Here is a 21,869-nt window from a genome sequence, read left to right as displayed (position 1 = left end):
AAACTGATGGCTCCTTTTCTTTCTAAAAGAGTGCCTTTAATAGGACTCCAGGGACCTGCGGCTGGAATCAGTGGGGTGTATGTCTGTATACATCGGTCACGGGACAAGACGAACGGCACAGCGCCTCTCAGCCTCTTTCCCAACTGGTAAAGTGAGCAGGCTGTGTTGACGTGAGTTTTATACACCTGATCTTTCTTCCTCTGTGCTGTTACTTCCCAGAGGGAAGAGACCATATCTCATCATTTTATGTCCCCAGAGCTCTGTCAAGGCTTGCCACACACCGAGTAGGGGCATCTGCATGTCCAGTGATTGAATGAATAGTGGGTAAGCATCTCAAAGGTTCCTTTGCCCTCAATGGACCTTTCCCACATCAATATAAGGTGAAATGATCCTAGGTGTGATGGTTAATTTTATGTGTCAACTCCACTGGGCTAAGGGGTGCCCATATAGTTGCTGGGCTTCCCAGGTGGCTCAAGTGGTAAAGAATCCGCCTGCCACTGCTGGAGATGTGGGCTCGATCCCTGGGTCGGGAAGATCCCCTGGAGGAGAAAATGGCAACTCACTCCAGTATTCTTACCTGGAGAATTCCACGGACAGAGGAGCCTGGCGGGCTACAGTCCATGGGGGTCACAAAGAGTCAGACACGACTGAACCACCGAGCATGCAAACACACACGCACAGTCACTGGAAAGCCATTTGAAGTCTGCTCTCAGGAAAATTCTCAAGGCATGTGTGAGATCTCAAGAGGAGGCCCTCACAGGGGACGCTGTGCTTTCAAGCACCCTGGCAGGTGATCGAATCCATTAACAAGCAGGCACAAGTGGGGTCACCAGGATGCCCTCCAAAAAGCACAGGCCTCTGAGACAAAAGATGAAGACGGACAGGACTATTACCTCATTGGCATGTATTCCCTCCAAGAGAGAAAAGGGTGAAAATATAATTAACCTCAAGAAGAATCTAGATAAATTCAAGAAAGGCATCTCCACCCACCACTGTTCTGAAGGGATTGGCTAAGATGGATTCCTCATTAAATCCCAGTGCTTGGGGACTTCCCTGGCTGTCTGGTGGTTAAGAATCCAACTTGCAATGACAGGGACATGGGTTCGATCCCTAGTTGAGGAACTAAGATCCCACATGATGCAGAGCAACTAAGCCCCCACTCTGCAACTAGAGAGAAGCCACAGTCACATCCACTGGACACACGGGCCACAACTAGGCAGTCTGTGGCTGCAACTAAAGATTTGTGTGGTGCAACGAAGACCCCACATGCTGCAACGAAGACCCAACGCAGCCAAATATACAATAAATGATAAATAGTTTTAGAGATCCCAGTGCTTGGAAGAAGGCTTCACAGGTAGGAGACACTGAATAAAGACTGTTGCCATGCAAACAGCAGTCAGCTGCCTAGCACTGGCCACAAGAATGCTTGTAGCTGGGAGAAATGACAAGCAGGTGCAGAAATGACCTGGCCGAGAGCTTAGACTCTGGAGGTGGCCTTAGTTTGCATGCCAGGTTCCCCCTTCTCTGTGCAACCTCAAACCAAGTATTGAACTCCTTTATGACTTAGCTGATCACCCATAAAATGGAGATGACAATGCTAACCATGTGGGAATGAGAGCATATAGTCCTGAGAAAGTCTTGGCTGAGTACCTGACACATACATGGACTAAAACAGAAAGAGAAAATAGTAGAATAGTGGGAATAACCTAAATGTAGATCAAGGAGAGGTTTTTATTAAAAATACTATGATACACTCACACACGGAACATTATGTGACCAATCTCAAGAATAAAATATATGGATATGGAAAGAAGTTCACAGTATGTTGTAAAGCTAAGAAACACCATAAAATAGTCATATTGGCTAGTTTGGGTTATAAAAATGTACTTGCCGAATAGACATCAAGCTGTGAACAGTGTTTTTTGGCAGGTGAAGATGTTGGGGGGTGAAATTTTCAAGGAGTTTTTCCTTTTTACTTATTAATTTCTTATTTCTGATTTCTTATGACAGTTACAAGAAATTTTAGTTTTAAATTAAATTTTAATTATAGTTTCCATCACAATTATAACCAGAAAAATAAAAAGTTTTTATTTTGAAAAATAAAATAGAAATTTATGGCTAATTTCTATTAGCTAGTAGTTCTGATTAACTTGAATAATAATTTTCTCAGATTTGAAAATATCTGATTGACATTTTTACTGAGATTTATAGATGAATCTGGGGAGAAAATCTTCCCATCCAGGAACATTTTTTTAAACTTTTGCTTTGTTTATATAGTTGCTCAGCTTTTTTTCTCAGACCTTCAGTCAAATTTTATGTTCTTCATCATATAGAGTTTAAATATCTCTAATAACATTTATCCATCTGCACTTTCCTTTCTATTTTGAATAGACCATTATTAAAATATTTTTCCAGTTGTTCATAACTTATCTATAAGTTATGACTTTTGCACATTTATTTCATAACCAGCAATCTTACAGATCTCTCCTATCCAGAAGCTATTCAACAGTTCCCCTTGTGTTTCCAATCGTCTGATATCTATTAACAAATCTGCTTCATCTTATAATATTTTTACCACTTATTTCATTTTATTTTCTAAGTCTACTGACTAAAGTTTCCAGGACTTTAATAAATAATGCTAACAATAGAGGAGTTCCATGTCTTTTTCTAGATGTTAACGGAAATTCTCTAGCCTTTCACAGTTGAGTAGAATATTGATAGCTATACTGAGATAAAATTATTTTTATTATATTAAAGAAATCGTCCAAATTACTAATTGCAATTTGGGAAGTATTTTCTCCAAGAATGGTGTTGCCTGTTAAATGCTTTTTCAGCTCCTCAGCCTGTTGTGTATCATTCTTTTGAGTTCTCAGTGTGAAGAAACATATCATTGGCTTTTTTAAGATTGAGCCCCTAATATTGTGATCTTTCTGGACCCCAATTCTTCTCATAGAAAACTGAATTTAGTTTGCTAATATTTTGTTTAGGATCGTTTTATCTATGCTCACAAAAAGAAATGGTGGACTTCCCTAGTGGCACAGCGAAGAAGAATTTGCCTGCCAATGCAGGGAACACAGGTTTGATCGCTGGTCTGGAAGATCCCACATGCCTCAGAGCAACTAAGCCCATGTGCCACAACTACTGAGCCCCAGTGTTGCAACTACTGAGGCCTGAGTGCCTAGAGTCCGTGCTCTGAAACGAGAGGCCGCAGCAGCGAGAAGCTGGTGCGCAGCCATGAAGAGCAGTCCCTGCTCACCGCGACTTGAGAAAGCCTTCGAGCAGCAATGAAGACCCAGCACAGCCAAAAATTAATTAATTAAAAACTCTTCTTAAAAAAAGCAAACAAAGCAAAAAGAAATGACCCTTCATCTCACTTTATGCTATCTTAGGTTATTATTAAAAAAGGAATTGGGGGAATTCCCTGGAGGTCCAAGTGGTTAGGACTCTGCGCTTTCACTGCTGAAGGCCCGGGTCTGAAATAGTTCAGTAATTTAAAATAGGGCTTCTCTCGTAGCTCGGAGGGTGAAGAAACCGCCTGCCAAGCAGGAGACCCAGGCTTGATCTCTGGGTCAGGAAGATCCCCTGCAGAAGGGACTGGTAACCCACTCTAGTATTCGTGCTTGGAGAATCCCATGGACAGAGGAGCCTGGTGGGCTACAGTTCATGGAGTTGCAAAGAGATGGATGTGACTGACTAACACACACACACAACACAAATTAAAATATACTCAGTGAAAGTTTGAAGTAGTTTTCCAGAAAATCTCTTGGTCCTGTCATCATGTTTGAGGTGGTTCTTTGAAACTTTCCATTGTTTCCTTGGTTGTTGTCTATTTACTTTTTTTTAAAGAAACTTATTTTTATTTTATGTTTTAGGCCAGACCATGTGCAGCATGTGAGATCTTTGTTCCCTGACAAGGGATGGAACCTGTGTCCCCTGCATCATTAGCGCAGAGTCTTCATCACCGAACCAACCTGGAAGTCTCCTGATCTATTCAGTTTTTAAAAAAATATTTTCCTTTGACAGTTTTGTTCACTTACATTGTTGATAAGATGGACGACTTTTCATCAAGATTTTCAAATTTATTAGTATAGAGATGTCTTTTACAATTTCACAATTTAAATTTTTTCTCTGAACTATATAGAGACCACTGATGTGCATTTCGGTTGGTCCTCTGGTCCTTCTTCCTATTTTACTCACCTGATTGAAGTGAGCTCTCAAAGGACTCAGAATTAGTAAAAAAAAAAAAACTACTCTTTTCAGTTTACTTTCTAATGTATTTACTTCTGCTTTGGTTTTATTCCTTCTTCCTTCTTGATTTTCTGATATTTATTTTGTGTTTGTGTCCATCTTCTAGAGTGTAATATTTAGTTCCCTCAAATCCATTCTTTCTATTTTAGAAATAACAGCATATCATGCCGTGGTTACCTGCTTAGCTTTGAGCCAGACTAGATCTGAGTTTAAACCTCTGTCCGATTATTTACTAAATGTCTGACTTGGAAAATCTACCGAACTTTTCTGTGACTCCAGTCTCATTATCTGGAAGATGGGGATGACTGTAGGAGTCACCTTGTAGCGTTTTGGGGACAGACAATAAACTGAAACACCAGATGTGAATCCCTTAGCACAGTTGGTTGGTAGTACAGTTACTTATATAGCCTCACTGTCAGCGCACCATTATTATAAAAAGCTAGAAATTTTCCTCTGAATGACCCTTTGGCCACAGCCCATGGATTTTAAAACATGATGATCTAATTGTTGTTATTTTAGAAATGGCCTGTAACTGCAGCTTTGATTTCCAATTTAAACCCAGATTTTTAGAAGACTGCTGTTGTTATTGTTAGTTTCTTGTGGTTAAACTTCCAAGATTTAACCTTGTTGTTCTTATAATTTTTTTATTAGAAAATTCCAGTTTCATTGCATCGTGGCCACAGGATGTGTCCTGGACCCTTTTTATTTGTTGGAATTTATTGAGGCTTATTTTGTGAGCCAGAATGTGATGTAGCTAAATGTTTTAAATGTTTAGTGCCCATTTGAAAGGAATGATTATTCTGTTTGGAGTTTCAGATATGGATATACTCAAATGTGATATTAAAATATGTATATATTCCATCTTATAAGTCATCAACTAATTATATTTTGGTCTAATCTGTAAAAGCTTAGATTGGTGTTCATTGAAATCTGGTACCATGTCTGTAAGACATTTCCAAAAATTTTGCTTTACATATTTCAATGTCTTTATTAGAATAAATTTTTACAAAATGATAGAAGAGAACACCATAAAGTTCTCAATTTAATGGACAACTTTGTATCTTATATCTTAATTGAGACATCTTCCTTCCCATCTGTTTTGGTTTGGTTTTTCTGTAGCTTCTTATTGTCTCCTTTTCTTGCTTTTCAGGCAACCCATTCACTCTTTCCTGTCCTTAATGAATCAGAGGCTTTACGTTTTATTTTTGTATTATTGACAGCTCCGTAAAGAATTTTTGAAAGTGATGCTTGAGCACAGATGTTCCTTCTTCATCCATTCCAAGAAAGACACTATCTGATGCCTCTTCCTACACGTTCAGGGAAACCTCTCACTTCCTCCTGATACCAACCTCTCCATTTAGAGGTTTAGAGGACATTATGTATTATCTCTTTCAAAATTATTTTTTATCACTTGTATTGATATTCTTTCAAAATCCTGTTGAGAACAATCAATGATTGAGATTAACTTAGCCTCCTTTTGTGGCCCAAATATGTATGTATACAGCGATTGGTTGGGGTTTGGGTTTTGCTAAGAGATTATGTATCATCTCTTTAATATTATTCTCTATTTCTCTCAACCCACACACATGCCTTTACTGTTTGCTTTTTTTTAACTTTTATTTTATATTGGAGTATAGCTGATTAACAATGATGTGATACACTGCTATAGTTAAATGGATAACTAACAAGGACCTACTGTAATACACTGTTATAGCAGTGTATCACATCATTGTTAATCAGCTATACTCCAATATAAAATAAAAGTTAAAAAAAAGCAAACAGTAAAGGCATGTGTATGTGTTGAGAGAAATAGAGAATAATATTAAAGAGATGATACAATCGCTGTATACATACATATTTGGGCCACAAAAGGAGGCTAAGTTAATCTCAATCATTGACTGTTCTCAACAGGATTTTGAAAGAATATCAATACAAGTGATAAAAATAATTTTGAAAGAGATAATACATAAAGTTTGATAATAAAGGTTTGAATCAAGTGCCACAGTCTGAAGTAACTTTATGTGTGGTATCACCAAGGAATCAGCCCATGAGTTGAGGCTTGAAAGCTGAATGAGGGTTTTCCACGTGTGGAAAGAAAGGAGATTTGGGAGTGAGCATCTCCAGCAGATGGAGCAACATGCAGACTCACAGAGCTGTAAAAGACCCTCCTTATTCAGATCAGAGCAGATTTCTGGGCGACATCTGAGTCTGGGGTTGTGAGCAGTGGGGAAGGGCCAGATGGTCAGTTCAGAGAGGTGTGCAGCCATGGTCAAGGAATGAAGATCTGATCCTGCTGGTGAGAGGATTTCATTTCAAAGTGCACCTGCTCCTCTTCACCTCCAAACCCTGGGGGCCCCCCAGTGGGGCCCAGAAAGAGGAATGGAGAGTTCGGCAAGAAGGCAGGTCTCAAACTTCTGGCCTGCCTTCAGTCTGAATGATTCTGCTTCTGCTACTGCTAAGTTGCTTCAGTCGTGTCTGACTCTGTGCGACCCCATAGACGGCAGCCCACCAGGCTCCCCTGTCCCTGGGATGCTCCAGGCAAGAACACTGGAGTGGGTTGCCATTTCCTTCTCCAATGCATGAAAGTGAAAAGTGAAAGTGAGGTCGCTCAGTCGTGTCTGACTCTTAGCGACCCCATGGACTGCAGCCCATCAGGCTCCTCCGTCCATGGGATTTTCCAGGCAAGAGTACTGGAGTGGGGTGCCATTGCCTTCTCCGATTCTGCTTCTAATTGCTTACAAATGAATTTTTATGGTGGTGATTTAGTTGCTAAGTCATGTTCGACTCTTTGCAATCCCATGGACTGTAGCCTGCCAGGCTCCTCTGTCCATGGGATTCTCCAGGAAAGAATACTGGAGTAGGTTGCCATTTCCTTCCCCAGGGAATCTTCCCAATCCAGGGATCGAAGTAGTGTCTCCTGCATTGGCAGCCAGATTCTTTACCTGCCGAGCCACCTGGGAAGCCATTGGCAGTGTGTGAAGGCTCCCTAAGCTTCCTCAGCCTGGACTATGATGCAGGCCCCAGGGACAGGGAGGGGGCCTCAGCCAGACTCACTTGTCAGGGATGGTCACCATGTAATTGAAGAGCTGCCAAGGGATGCCCTGCAGGATGGTGTTCCTGAAGCTGGTGTGGTTCAGCATCTGCCTGGGCCTTCCGTCAATCACCACCACCTGGATGCCATTTTCCGAGCCCGGGTACTTCTTTCCACCCACTGGAAACCATAATAAACACCAGTGGGCTTCGAAGAGGGGGCTGGCCCACCCTGATAGCTCATGCCCTCATCATGTTTGGAATACAGGAGGTGCCCTCAACTGTGGTCATACAAGTTGACTGCCACTTAACTTGGGGACATAAAAGAGAACAGAAGGGACTTCCCTGGTGGTCAAATGGTTAAGCATCTGCCTGCCAATGCAGGGGACAAGGGTTCATTCCCTAGTCCCAGAAGATTCCACATGCCATGGGGCGACTAAACCAGTGCACCACAACTACTGAGCCTGAGCCCTAGAGCCCGTGCTCCGCAACAAGAGAAGTCATCGCAAGGAGAAGCCTGTGCATCACTACTAAAGAGTAACCCCCACTTGCCCCAACTAGAGAAAGCCTGCACACAGCAACAAAGACCCAGTCCAACCAAAAATAAATAAATCACTTTTAAAAGGAGAGTGAATGGAAGAGAGGAAAGGAATGGAGCCATCCTGTCCTCCTCAGCAACCTGGACCAAGGGCTGCTTGGGGAAATGGGGAAGGCTTGGCACTGGGCTCTTGAGACAAAGGTGCAGCCTTCAAGGGGCTCAGCCAGAAATGGGAGGATTGCACCTGGCATGAGAAGGAAGTGGATGTTTCCTTGCGTTCATAGGGAGCAAGAAATCTGCTGAGTCCTCTGACAACAGAGAGCAAGCACATTTATCAACCAACAAGCACCAACCCAACTGTGTGAGTGAAACCACACAGAATTAGTCCAAAGCAAGTGGACCCTCATCTAGAGCAAGTGCAGTGACTGACAGCCTTCCCAAGGCCAGTGTCAGAGCTGTCCATGCACCGTGCCCACCTGGGGGAGAGGAAGCTTGGCAGGCAGCAGGGGAAGTCTCCTTTGGGCTGCCTCCACCCACTCCTCTCCACCCTTCCTCCTGCTTCCTTGCACATCTCCAGCCCCAAGATGAGGTCTTGGCTGTTAAGGTAGAAATCCCCAAACCAGTAGCTCCCGGGGCTGTAAAGTGAGGACAAATGACTGCCCGCAGCACATCTGACCTCCCAGATGGCTTCCTCCTCCCCTCACTCTGCAAAGGTGGCCCACGAGTCCCACCCCAGTGACCGGCTTCTGCTCCTGCCCAACCCCAGCACAGCTGCCGAATAGGAAACCAAGATCCAGCAACCATGCTCTGCCCCCATGCAGGTCAGAGAAGCCAGCCTCCTGACTCTGTGAACCACCTCCTGGTCAGAACTGCTGCTCAAGGGACATTTTCTCTCCCGGGCCCACCTACCTCTCTGCTCACAGCCCCTGGGGCTGCGCCCTCCTTGGCTTCCCTCTCCAACTGCCCAGCCGGGACCACAGCATCATTTATCCTGGGAAAGCCAGGGCCCAGGCTGGGGTCAGAGGCAGCAAGAAATGAGAAATGGATGCTCCTTTTCACCCAGAGGCTGCTCTCTGAATCAGATCCTGAGATCTGACACCGTTCTCAGCACCTGCTCTGGACAGGTGACTCTGGGCAAATGTGGCCAACCTGTCATTGGCCAGCTCGGAGACTCCCGACCTGAGCCATCTGACTTCTCCGTGGGAAGTGGCTTGGTCCAAAAGGGCCGGGCTGCCAGCGCTGGGAAGCTCGGACTCAGAACAAAGTCCACCATCTGCTGGGCTGGCAGAGAATACGCAGGAGGCCAGTGCCGCCCAGAAGCCCAGAACCCGGCAAGGCTCCTCCTTGTGGTCCCAGGCAACCCCTGCCTTCCCTGGATAACCCAGAAGTGGCTGGGAGGTCAGGAAGGTCATGACCCAGTGTCTCAGAGAGCCTGGCATAAGGTCAGCTCACACCATCCTGCCATGGATCTTTTAATATCACTACATTCATTTTACAGGTGAAAAGTCACTGCATAGAAATTCATTGAGCACCTACTAAGTGCCAGACCTGGACACCCAGGGTCATAGCCCATTACTGGTTCAGCAAAAATCTAGTGACTTTCCAGAGGCCACGTAGGTAGCAAGATGTCAAGCCAGGTGTCTAATCAAGATCCACCCAACCCCAAAGCCCTGGCTCTCTTCATGGCATCGTATTGGGACTTCCCTGGTGGTCCATGCTCCCACTGCAGGGGGCCTAGATTCAATCCCTGGTTGGGGAACTAGATCCCACATGCCACACCTAAGAGTTTGCACGGCACAACGTGGTGCATGCATGCATGCTAAGTCACTTCAGTTGTGTCTGTTTGCGATTCCATGGACTGTAGACGGCCAGGTTCCTCTGTCCATGGAATTCTTCCTGACCCAGGGATCAAACCCATGTCTCTTGTGTCTCCTGCATTAGCAGACAGGTTCTTTACCACTAGCACTGCCTGGGAAGCCCTAAGATGTGGTAGAGCCAAATACATGTTTTTAAAAAAGAGAGAGAGAGAAAGAAACTGGCTTTTGGGAGCCTGTCTGTCCCAAGCCTGATGTCCCCGAGCCAGTTGTCAGCATCAATAGGGATGCCCCAGGGAAAACAATGGAAAAAATAAGTTATGTAACAAGTTTGAACTCATGGAAGATTCTTCCAGAAATACCAATTCTTAAGCTGCACCTAGTCCTCCAGAATCAGAATCTCTGAGGATGGGGCCTGGCCTGGCACTCCATTTTATAAGCCCTCCAGGATCATCTGGTGCTTGCTCAAGTTCAAGGGAGTTTCCCAGATGGCTCAGTGGTAAAGAATCCATCTGCCAATGCAGGAGACACAAGCTGAATCCCTGGATTGGGAAGATCCCCTGGAGAAGGAAGTGGCAAACCACTCCAGTATTCTTGCCTGGAGAATCCCATAGACAGAGGAGCCTGGCAGGCTGAAGTCCATGGGGTTGCATACAGTCGGACATGACTGAGCACACAGGCACAAGTTCAAGAACCAAGGACTTCACTTATGTAGAGCAAGTTGAGAACCACAGCATCAGGGGACAAGGCACTTCTGTGTGTCCTACTGGGACTCTCATCACGTGGGCAGAGTGCTTTTCCCCCGCATGTCCCCCTGGAGAGCCTGATCTAAGGGTGACATTTAACCCGTCTGCCCCTTAAAGACCATCCCACACTTTTGGCCTAAGCACGGCCTCTGTGAGCTGTTTGTATGGACCAGGCTGGGACTTTTGTGTGACCCTCTCTTCTAACAAACGGAATGCTTTCTGACGCTCACCACCAAATGTTTCAGGGCTGGCTGGGGGCTTTAATGAGGGTGTAGGTGCAATCCGTGGGAAGCCATGCAAGGCTTTGGAAATCTGGCCATCGTTGGGATGGGGCCCATGGTCACAAGGGAGGAGCTTTGGGGATAAAGCTGCCTTTGTCAACGGGTGTGGGGGGCAGTTCCACATGGCAGGGCTGAGTCTGGGGTGCAGTGGAGTAACTTCTCAAGTGCAGGGCTTCCCTGGTGGTTCAGTGGTAAAGAATCTGCCTGCAATGCAGGAGATGCTGGTTTTATCCCTGGGTTGGGAAGATCTCCTATGCCATGGAGCAGCTAAGCACTACAACTGCTGAGCCTGTGCTCTAGAGTCTGGGAGCCGCAACTACTGAAGCCTGTGTGCCCTAGAGCCCGTGCTCCACAACAAGAGAAGCCGCCGCGATAAGAAGACTGTGCACCACAACTAGAGAGGAGCCCCTGCTCGTCACAACTGGAGAAAGCCTGTGCAGCAATGAAGACCCAGCACAGCCAAAAATAAATAAAACTGTATAAAGTGCAGGGAACCTTGGTCAGTGTCGCCTGCTCTGCTCACACCTGCGATGCAGTCAGGGCTTAAGCCCAGGGGTAGACCACAAAGGCTGCTTCACTGGCAGAGAAAGGCTGGGGGCGATCTGGCAGCCCAGGAGGCCAGCCTGGCCCTTCCAGATCCCACAGCCTCTGCGGGCCCTACAGCCTTCCTCCCACACTTTGTCCTTGTGTCTGAATCCAGGTCCTGCTTTCCATCTTCAGATGACACCCACCTGCTCACTCCCAGCAGGTGAATTCATTCCGGCCCAGACCTTCACTGAGTGCGGTTTCTCTCCTAGTGGAGACATCCGTGCCACCTGGGACTCTTCCAGGAAAAGGAGAACCTCCCCTCTGCTTCCGACACTCCCCAAAGGTGAGCTCGTGCCTGAAGAAAGCTGGGAGGATGCATCTGGAGAGCCCCACGTGGGTGAGAAGTGGGGGCCCCCAAACCACACACCAAGCTTGGCCAGCTCCTACTGTGGGATGTCGGTCATGTCTCAGCCTTGGTTCACTCAGCTGCCAAATGGAATTAAAAACTCCCACCGTGAGGGCCAAAAAACACATGAAGAGATGCTCAACATTACTAATTATTACGGAAACACAATCAAAACTGCAATGAGCTATCACCTCACTCCCATCAGAATAGCCATCATTAAAAAAAAAATCTACAAACAATAAATGCTGGAGAGGGTGTGGAGAAAAGGGAACTCTCCTACATTGTTGGTGAGAATGTAAGATGGTACAGCCACTATGGAGAACAGAGCAGAGATTTCTTAAAAAACTAAAAACAGAGCTACCATATGACCTAGCAATCCCACTTGTGGGCATAAGCCCAGAGAAAACCATAATTCAGAAAAGACACTTGTACCTCAATGTTCATTGCTGCACTGTTTACAATAGCCAGGACATGGAAGCAACCTAGATGTCCATCGACAGAGGAATGGATAAAAAAGATGTGGTATATCTCCTTTACTTTCTTCATAGAACTCGTCACCATCTGAAGGTGTCCTGCAGTCTATTTGGTCTGTGGTTTGTATTTCTCCGTCCCATTTAGAGTGCAAACACCCCAGACAGGAGGAATTCATCAGATTTGTTCACTGCGGGGTCTGCAGCCCTAGGGCATGGCTGGTCCAGAAGAACTCAGTAAACACTTGGTGAATGAATCAACCCCAAACTGAATGAATAAATAAATGACTAATGCCAGGTAATGAGCATCTACATTTGTTTGTATTTTAGAGTCTACAGGGAGTTCTGGAAGACATTTTCTTAATCTAATATAGGTGATTATGCTCAGGTTTAGATGGAACTTAACCTATTTGACCCTCTCTCCTAGTTTCTCAAAGCCACAGATAAGAAAAGAGGGAGCAAGTTCTCTCTGAGAGAAGAGAGTTTACTTCTGAGAGCATCAGTGGCCCTTTGGATTGGACAAGCAGAATCACTTGGTTTAATTCACAGCTACAGGATGGAACCCCTGGAGGTACAGAAGCTTGACTGGTTAATAACAGTAACAACTGGGACTTCCCTAGCAGTCCAGTGGTTATGATTCTGAGCTTCCACTGCAGGGGCACAAGTTCGATCCCTGTTCAGGGAACTAAGATCCTACATGCTGTGTGATGCGGCCAAAAATAACAGCAACAACTGTCATTCGCGAAGCACTTGCTCTGAGCCACCCTACTAAGTACTGTCGACACAGCATCCATCTCCACAGTTAACTTATAGGGTTGGTGCTATTCATTATTCCTATTTTCTGGATGGGGAAGGGAGAAAGAGGAGGCACCAGCTGGTAACAGGCTTTCCCAAGGCACGGAGCCAGCATTTGAGCCCAAGGTTATCTAACAACAAAGTCTAGGCCATTCTGGCCCTTGGAATAAACACTGAATAAACAAACCAGGCGGAGTTGAGCAATCTGGAAATTCCTACCCCACCCCCAGCCCAGGCACAGGGGCTGGAGGTTGAGAAAGGGTTAAGCACCAAAGAGAGAGGGAAAGGTTGGTGTTTGGGTGGTGCTTTTTCCAGGCCCTGATCAGGAAGGTTTGCACACGGTGTGCTTGCTTGCCCTCCACCCGGCCACAAGAAAAGGCCAGGTTTTCATGCATGACTGACACACCCAGGACAGGATGGAGGTGGGGGCTGTTTCCATTCCACAAGGTTTAGGCAGGAACCATGTGTTCAGTCTGGGGTCTTGCCTCTTATAAGGGTGTAGACATAGTTGAGTCCCTCATCTTTTCTGGCTCTTACAGGATGCTGGAGCTCTCTGAGCCAGGGGCCCAGCTCTGTTCAGTATGTGTTCAGACAGGACGAGGGGTGAGCCAGGGTTGGGAGGGAACAGCCAGGCCCTCTCCTGCAGTCCTCCTGCCCACACAGTTATCGCAGGAAAGTCGCTTCCTGACTTGCTTCAGAAAGCAACGTTTTTAAAGATGAAGAAATCCCTGCTTTCTTTTCTTAATTTGTTATTGTCATGATATGACTGACTCAATAAGTAAAAATGTTCAATTCCCGCCCGAGGTCACAGGCTCATCTCCCCCAGGCTGGAAACTCCTCCGGAGGCTTCGTGCCTTCTCCCACTTCCGCACCTCAGCACATGCATATGCTGCCCTTTTCTAACTCACAGAGCCCCTGCTTCTCAGCCGGCTCTCATGTTTGGCTCAGAGCCACCTCCTCCAGGAAGTCTTCCATGATACCTCCATCCCAATTCACCAATGGAATTAGGGGCTGCTCTGCTGTCATCTCAAAGCTCTCTCATCAGGGTCTTATCCATTTACTGTGAGATCCCTGATGCCAGGGACTGTGTCTTCTCTCTCTCTGTAGCCCTGCACAGTCCCTGGATGTTAAATAGCTATTGGAGGAAGGAATGAGAAGAGAAAAAAAAAAAAAAAAAAACAGGAAAAAAAGGCAAGAGGAAGGAGGGAGAGAGGTCAGATGTCTCTGTGGTCAGATGCATAGAGAGATATATGCACAGGTCAGATATAATAGGGACAGAGACAGGCAAATATAACTAACTGCATGCCCAGGTATGCGTATGCACCCTCCAGTCACAGGAAGGGTATGGCGGGAAAAGCCCACCATGGTCCAGGAGTTCAGAGGCCTGAACTCTTACTCTCAGGTTGTTGCTGACTGGCTGTGCGGCCTGGGATAAGCCATGCCCCCTTCTGAGCTTCAGCTATCTCCTTTGTAACATGTGTTATTATCAGCCTTTTAAAGGCTTCCCTGGTGGCTCAGTGGTAAAGAATCCACGTGCTGGCAGCAGTGGAGACACAGACATAGAGAACAGACTTAGGGACACGAGGTGGGGCAGGAGGGGGTGGGAGGGGAGAGTGGGATGTACGGAGAGTAAAATGGAAACACACACTCAGTTCAATCCAGTTCAGCCCCTCAGCCGTGTCCGACTCTTTGCAACCCCACGGACTGCAGCACGCCATGCTTCCCTGTCCATCACCAACTCCTGGAGCCTACTCAAACTCATGTTCATTGAGTCGGTGATGCCATCCAACCATCTCATCCTCAATTGTCCCCTTCTCCTCCTGCCTTCAATCTTTCCCAGCATCAGGGTCTTTTCAGATGAGTCAGTTCTTCGCATCAGGTGGCCAAAGTATTGGAGTTTCAGCTTCAGCATCAGTCCTTCCAATGAATACTCAGGAAGATCTCCTTTAGGATGGACTGGTTGGATCTCCTTGGAACTTGGAGTTTCTCCAAGGGACTCTCGTGGAAACATACATTGCCATATGTAAAATAGAGAGCCAGTGTGAATTTGCTGTATGACTCAAAGAACTCAAATGGGGGTTCTGTAACAACCTAGAGGGGTGGGATGGGGAGGGAGGTGGGAGGGTGGTTCAAGAGGGACGGGACATACGAATACCTGTGGCTGATTCATGTTGATGTTTGGCAGAAACCAACATAATACTGTAAAGCAATTATCCTTCCATTAAAAATAAATAATTTTTTTAAAAAAACTAAAAAAATATAAATACAAAACCCACCTCCAATGCAGGAGACACGGGTTCAATCCTTGGTCCAAGAGGATCCCACATGCCATGGAGCAACTAAGCCCATGTACCACAACTACTGAGCCCAGACACTGCAACTATTGAAACTGTGTGTCTAGAGCCTATGAATCTAGAGCCTGTGCGTCTAGAGCCCATGCTCCACAAGAGAAGCCACCACAATGAGAAGCCCTCGCACTGCGATGACTAGAGGCCGCTGCTCACTGCAACTAGAGGAAAGCCTACATAGCAATGAATACCCAGCACAGCTTTAATAAATAAAAATCAATTTTCAAAAAAGATTTCAATAGGAAGGTTCTCACTGCCTGATGCATGGTGCTGTTTCAAGAAGCATCAGTGTTGCCTTCGTCCAGCAGCACTCCACCTATGGTACCCTAGATGCCATCCTCGACCAGGACAGAAGGCAGGGTGCAGGAGCCAGAAGCCCGTTTTCATCTCATACCATCTCAGCCATTCAGACATTAAAATGCATACACCCTACCCTGTGTGATACCCATTCTGGCTGCTCCCATGTTCATCTTCCCAGGGACAGATGCTTGCACGGGCTCCAATTCCTGGACCAGCCTGGTCTGCAGCAGGACATACAGGGCATCTCCTGTGAAAAAGGCCTGGGGAGGGGACCCTCCAAGGGGACCCCACGTGAGGCCCTGGGACACGTGAGTATATACAGAGCCTTGACATGGTTCTCTTTGCCACCCAAGCGTCCAGTTCCCATGAAGGGCACCTGCTCTGTCTCCTCTGTCCTGGCCTATTCCTAACCTTGCTGTCAGAGCCTGGAGCCCCACTCCAACCCTACACCCAGCCTGCACCATTATCTGTACCTGCTTCTCCTCTGCCCCCCAAAACCATCTGCTTGATGCTGCTCCCTTCTCCCCAAACCCCAGCCAAAATCTGCACTTGAACTCACTGTGAGGTCTACCCAGCAGAGCTGGGCACTTTTGCCACCAAGGGCTCTGCCCATGAGACCAGCATAGGATGAAGCAGTGCTGTACTTGGTTGCTGTTGTTTAGTCTCTCAGTCGTGTCTGACTCTGCCACTCCATGGACAGCAGCGCACCAGGCTTCCCTGCCCTTCACTATCTCCCGGAGCTTGCTCAAACTCATGTCCATTGAGTCGGTGATGCCATCCAACCATCTCATCCTCTGTCGTCCCCTTCTCCTCCTACCCCCAATCTTTCCCAGCATCAGGATCTTTTCTAATGAGTCAGCTCATCGCATCAGGTGGCCAAAGTATTGGAGATTCAGCTTCAGCATCAGTCCTTCCAAGGAATATTTAGGGTTGATTTCTTTTAGGATGGACTGGTCTGCTCTCTTTGAAGTCCAAGGGACTCTCGAGAGTCTTCTCAGCAACACAATATGAAAGCATCAGTTCTTCAGCTCTCAGCTTTCTTTATGGTCCAACTCTCACTGTATTTTATTAAATTAGGTCTTTACATCTAGTGGCACATAATATGTTATTAATATTAGTAAAAACTGAAAGCAACTGAGGAAGAACATGGGAGAGCCTTCTGGGTTGAGAGTAATGTTCCTAACAAGGTAAGTTTCTCAGGTGTATCTGTTTTTCAAGATTAATCGAATGGTACATACATTTCACTGTGTGTAAACTTTACCTGAAAGAAGAACAGCCAGAAAATACTGAGCTTGTTTTCATTATAGACATGCTGAAGTGTTTAGAAGTGAAGTGTAGGGGTGCCTGAAACTTATTTGGAAATGTATTAAAAATATAAGATGGGAACTTCCCTGCTGGTCCAGTGGTTAAGAATCCACCTTGCAAGACAGGGGACATGAGTTCCATCCCTGGTCTGGAAGATCCCACGTACTGAGGGGCAACTAAGCCCTTGCACCGCAACTACTGAGCCCATGTGCCCCAGAGTCCGTGCTCTGCAACAAGAGAAGCCACTGCAAGAAGAAGCCTGCGCACAGCTAGAGAGTAGCCTCCACTCACCACAACTACAGAAGGCCTGTGCACAGCAACAGTGACCCAGTGCAGTCAAAATAAATGAATATATTTTTAAAAATTAAAAAAAATAAGATGGATGCATGGGTGGTGGATAGAGGGTTGGTGGGATGGATAGTCACGTAACAAGGCAAAGAAACATTGCTTGTAGAATCAAATAGTAGGTATATGCTTGTTGACTACAATTCTTTCCACTTCCCTATATGTTTGAACATTTTTGATAATAATATTTTGGAAAGAACACAATTGAAAGCAAGCTAAGTTGATAACTGGGGGAGGTATGAAATCAATTGTGTCCCTGATGTGGTTTTCTGACGCCATAATGGTGATGGTTCCAATAACTTCACAGGAACTGAGAAGCCTAACGCCAAGTAGAAACATCAGCATGGCAATTGGTCTGTTATGTGTCTAAGGATCGCTGTCATTATTTTTCAGCCACATGCTAAGAATTCACACTTTAGCATGAAACAGAGCTGCCTGGGTTCAAACCTCAGTCCTGCTGCTCACCATTTGGATAAGCTCCCCAGGTCCCATTTCTGCTCACCTTATAATAAAGACAAGGCTTTCCCCATTGTCTCGCTCAGACTGTAAAGAATCGGCCTGCAATATGGGAGACCTGGGTTCAATCCCTGGGTTGGCAAGATCCTCTGGAGAAGGGCATGGAAACCCATTCCAGTATTCTTGCCTGGAGAATTCCATGGACAGAGTAATCTGGTGGGCTACAGTCCATGGGGTCACAGAGAGTCAGACACGATTGAGTGACTAGTGCACACATTGCCTCATAGGGATGCAGGGGAAGATCCAGTGAGTCCATGCCCATCAGGGTCCTAAATCAGCACCTGTGCTGAAAGCCCCCAGGTGGAGGGAGGTGCTGGTATTTACAGAGAGATTTCTAAGAGGCACCCTCCAGGGTTGGCCAGCAGATGTGGGGAAGAGAGATAACGGGCTGACACACAGAGAGAAGGGCTCTTGAGGCCTGGCTCCACCAGCAAAACCTCTTTTTTCCCTGCACTGACAAGTCACCAGGATGCTTTAAAAAATTTTTTTAAATTTTATTTGACTGCCTCGGTCTTAGTTGCAGCATGCAGGATCTTTTGTTGTGGCTCGAGGGCTTAGCTGCCCCAAGGAATGTGGGATCTTCCCAGACCAGGCATTGAACCCGTTTCCCCCGCACTGCAAGGTGGGTACTCAGGCACTGGACCACCAGCGAAGTCCCACCAGGATGATATTTTGAAAGATGCTGTGAGGAAAACAGACTGATGGACAGATGTTTACAAAGCACACAGAGGTGATGTTAAGCTCATAAGATCTGAGACAGTTCATTTCTTATTGCTTCTCTACCTCTGCACCCAACCTAACTCCCGAAGCTCCACACACAACTCAACTGGCGCCTTCTTAGGGAGGCCCACCCTGACCACCAGACTAGGCCAGTTCCCCAGTGAGAGCCTCTCATAGTGACGAATCCTCTTGTCATCATATTGATGTGTATGTGTGCTTTTTATCTCCAGTTTCCCAGTATATCCTCAGAGCCCAGCACAGTGCCTGAAGCAGAGACTGCGCTAAATAATCTGTTGAGAATGAATTCCAAGTGTCTGAGAAAGCAGCTGCACTCTCTGTAGATTGACAAATAGAAAATTGGTGGTGGGGTGAAGTGTTATTCACTCAGTCATGTCCGACTCTTTGCAACCCTATGGACTGTAGCCCACCAGGCTCCTCTGTCCATGGGATTCTCCAGTCAAGAATACTGGAGTGGGTAGTCATAACCTCCTTCAGGGGATCTTCCCAAACCAGGGAGATCGAACCCATGTCTCCTGTACTGGCAAGCAGATTCTTTACCACTGAGCCAACAGGAAAGCCCCGAGAGGTTAATTACCTTTCCCCAAACCAACTAGCCCATTCATCTTAGAGCTAAGGTTCCATCTCAATAGCCAGACCATGCAGCCCTGGGGTCTTGGTCCCTATGCTCCACTGCCTTTCTTCTGAAGTCAGAGACACTTTAATGGAACCTAACCAAATGGATCTCAGGGTTCCAGCCTCTCGGCCGTATCTTCCTCCTGGAGCTAGAAAAGTCAGAAATGTGCCTTTGACTTGCTTCTCTTTCTTTTTTAAAAGAAAACCACGTGTTTATTCTCTTCTGCCAAAGTTACAACAGAGCTGAAGCTTTGCCAGTGTTGACTTTAAAAGCTGGGCTGAGGGGTTAAAATCCTTTCCCCTGATGCCTGTTTGTTTATGTTTCCGGAGTGAAAGAAGGAGGTTGTTATAAGAAACCATCTGATCCATTGCAGAGGCTGTACCTGCGGCAAGGCAGGGAGTCTGGCCCGAGTACCTGGCGCCCCTCTCAGCACTTAGATCCGAGAAGGCTCTGAGGGGGTCCCTGCTCCAGAGACATGCTCTCCTGTCTCCCCCAGACGCTGAGCAGCATCCCCTCCTGTTCTGCATCCTGTTAGAAGCCGGAGCACAGCCGTGGGGACTCTGACAACTTTGGACATTTGACATCGATGCCCTTGCCCCTGAAAGTTGCCAAGACCCCTCACAGAGGAAGGAAGAGCAGGTACAAACCGGCTGCCCTAGCCAGGGCTTTCTCTCATCCCCTTTGGGTGGTCCTGCAATAAAGCCCACCCTTCACCCTTCTGACAAGCAGCCTAGTGAGCACTCAGCCAGCCTCCGCGAGGACAACGCAGACAGACAGGGAGGGACTGCACCACACACGCACACACACACACACGCACACACAAACACAACACAGTATAACCCCAACAATGCTTTTCTATGCTTCCACTCCTCTGGGAGAATGTCAAAAAGAAAAAGTCAAACCCTCCATCTCCACCTCCCCGTGATTCAGCCCCACTCACCATTCTCCTTTCGTGGGAAGACCCTCTTCTGCAAACTCATGTCGGGGGGCTCTGAGGATGTGGGAGAGCAGTGACTGGTCCCTCTGGGTTCGGATCAAGAAGTCTTGGGGGATCAACAGCAGCTTCTAGGGCTGGGAGTATTTGAATGGGAGTTAAAATTACAAAGTAACTCCTCGTTAGAACTGTTTCTCCCCCCCGCCGGCAGGGAGGGAAGAAAAAAAAAATCCCTTTCCCTCTGCCAGCAAATCTTTAACGTCTCAAAACAGTTGCTTCCAACTCCTGCCCTCCTTGAGAAGCGAATGTGTAGAAGGCGATGTAATTTCACTGAATCAAGCCCTCAGATCACAAGCCTTTTCCTGTACCACAAACAGAAATGTAAAACCTCAAACTTTCCCTTGGACTGGGAGTCCGTTGCGAGCGGGCAGAACACGATGCTCTCTGAGGTCTAATGTATGGAAAACGTGCTGAACTTTTCAGATCATCCCAAGGGCTGGAGTCCGTTCCCCCACAACTTCCCACCCTCAATCTTTTTTTTTTCTTCTTAATGAGTTCTGGTGTGTTTATGTCATTGCAAGGGACAAACACGACACCTCCAGTCCTTGCCCAAAGTCGAAGTGATTCATTTTCTCCTTCACACACGCCACACACACACAGCGCCTGTTGAATCCCAGTGAAAACGGCTTTCATAAAATTCGCGCGAGGCTGGGGTGGAGTGAGGCGGGGTGAATGCAGTCTGTGTCCTGCGAAGGGCAGTTGGGCTCGGGGGAAGGTGGAGGCTGACTTGAATCAAGACAAACAGAAGGCGCCCTGACTCCCGCCCTTGTCAAGAGGAGGAGGGATGAAAGAAAAGTGGACACAGCCCTGGGGAACTGGGCTCCAAAACTTGCGCAGTGTTCTCTGCCCAACTTCCCCTTGTTAGCCTTCCCATACCCTGAAGGATCTATTTTTAGACTTGGACAAGGCATACTATTATTTTAAATGACCGATTTGATTGCTGGGTTAAAGAAATCCTTGGATTCCCCCCACCAGAAAGACCAAAAGAATATACAGTAAGTGGGCAAAGAGTCGGGGCCGAAAGCTGGGGAGACATGTGATGGTTTTCAGGACATGGCAATGTGACAGCAGACGCAAGTAAAAGCCTGCTATGTTTGATAGAGAAAAAACCACCAGGGAAGCAGGACTGACAGACCCTGAGCAGGAGCGTCAGCTCCTGGGTTACCTGTCACCTGCCAAGTGGCCCAGGTCTTCTAGGGGTGAGCTCCTGCCATGGATGCCTCTGGCCTCCTGACTGATGTCACTCCCCCCATTCATAGCTTTTTAAAAAATATTTATTTGGCTGCACCAGATCTTAGTTGCATGAGGGATCTAGTTCCCTGACCAGGGATCAAATCTGGGTCCCCTGCCTTGGGAGCGCAGAGTCTTAGCCACTGGACCACCAGGGAAGTCCCCGTTCATAGTCTTTTTTAAATAAAACTTTTTAAATTTTTTATTGGGGTGTAACCGATTAACAATGCTGTGATAGTTTCAGGTGAACAGCAAAGGGACTCACTGAGCCATACATATACATGTATCCATTCTCCGCCAAACTCGCCTCCCATCCAGGCTGCTGTATAACATTGAGCAGAGTTCCCTATGCTGTACAGTAGATCCTTGTTGGTGACCCATTTTAAATATAGCAGTATGCACAGGTCCATCCCAAACTCCATAACTATCCCTCCCCCATATCCTTCCCTCTGGCAACCATAAGATCCTTCTCTAAGTCTGTGAGTCTGTTTTGTAAATAAGTTCATTCTTATCACCTCTTTTTAAAGATTCTTCCCATAAGGGATGTCAAATAATGTCCCTCCTTCTCTGTCTAACTTCACTCAGCACCACTGTTCAGAGTCTTGAATCACCATCACTCAA

At 46.6% G+C, this 21,869-nt stretch overlaps 1 protein-coding gene across 3 annotated transcripts in view; it reads right to left on the bottom strand.

Annotated features, from left to right (window-relative positions):
• IL16 (interleukin 16) overlaps window positions 1-20,625 on the bottom strand; it is a 110,259-nt gene extending 89,634 nt beyond the window's left edge. For all 3 annotated transcript variants that reach the window (XM_055555755.1, XM_055555756.1, XM_055555757.1), the window contains exon 1: window positions 19,965-20,625. In XM_055555755.1, coding sequence (XP_055411730.1) covers window positions 19,965-20,004 — 40 coding nt within the window. In that variant the 5' untranslated portion in view covers window positions 20,005-20,625. The remainder of the gene's footprint in view (window positions 1-19,964) is intronic.
• Between the last annotated feature and the right edge of the window lie 1,244 nt (window positions 20,626-21,869).

This window comes from Bubalus kerabau, chromosome 19 (assembly GCF_029407905.1).
Source record: "Bubalus kerabau isolate K-KA32 ecotype Philippines breed swamp buffalo chromosome 19, PCC_UOA_SB_1v2, whole genome shotgun sequence".
NCBI lineage: Eukaryota > Metazoa > Chordata > Mammalia > Artiodactyla > Bovidae > Bubalus > Bubalus kerabau.
Note: the sequence above shows the minus strand (reverse complement) of the source record. Positions and strands in the feature narration are given on the sequence as shown.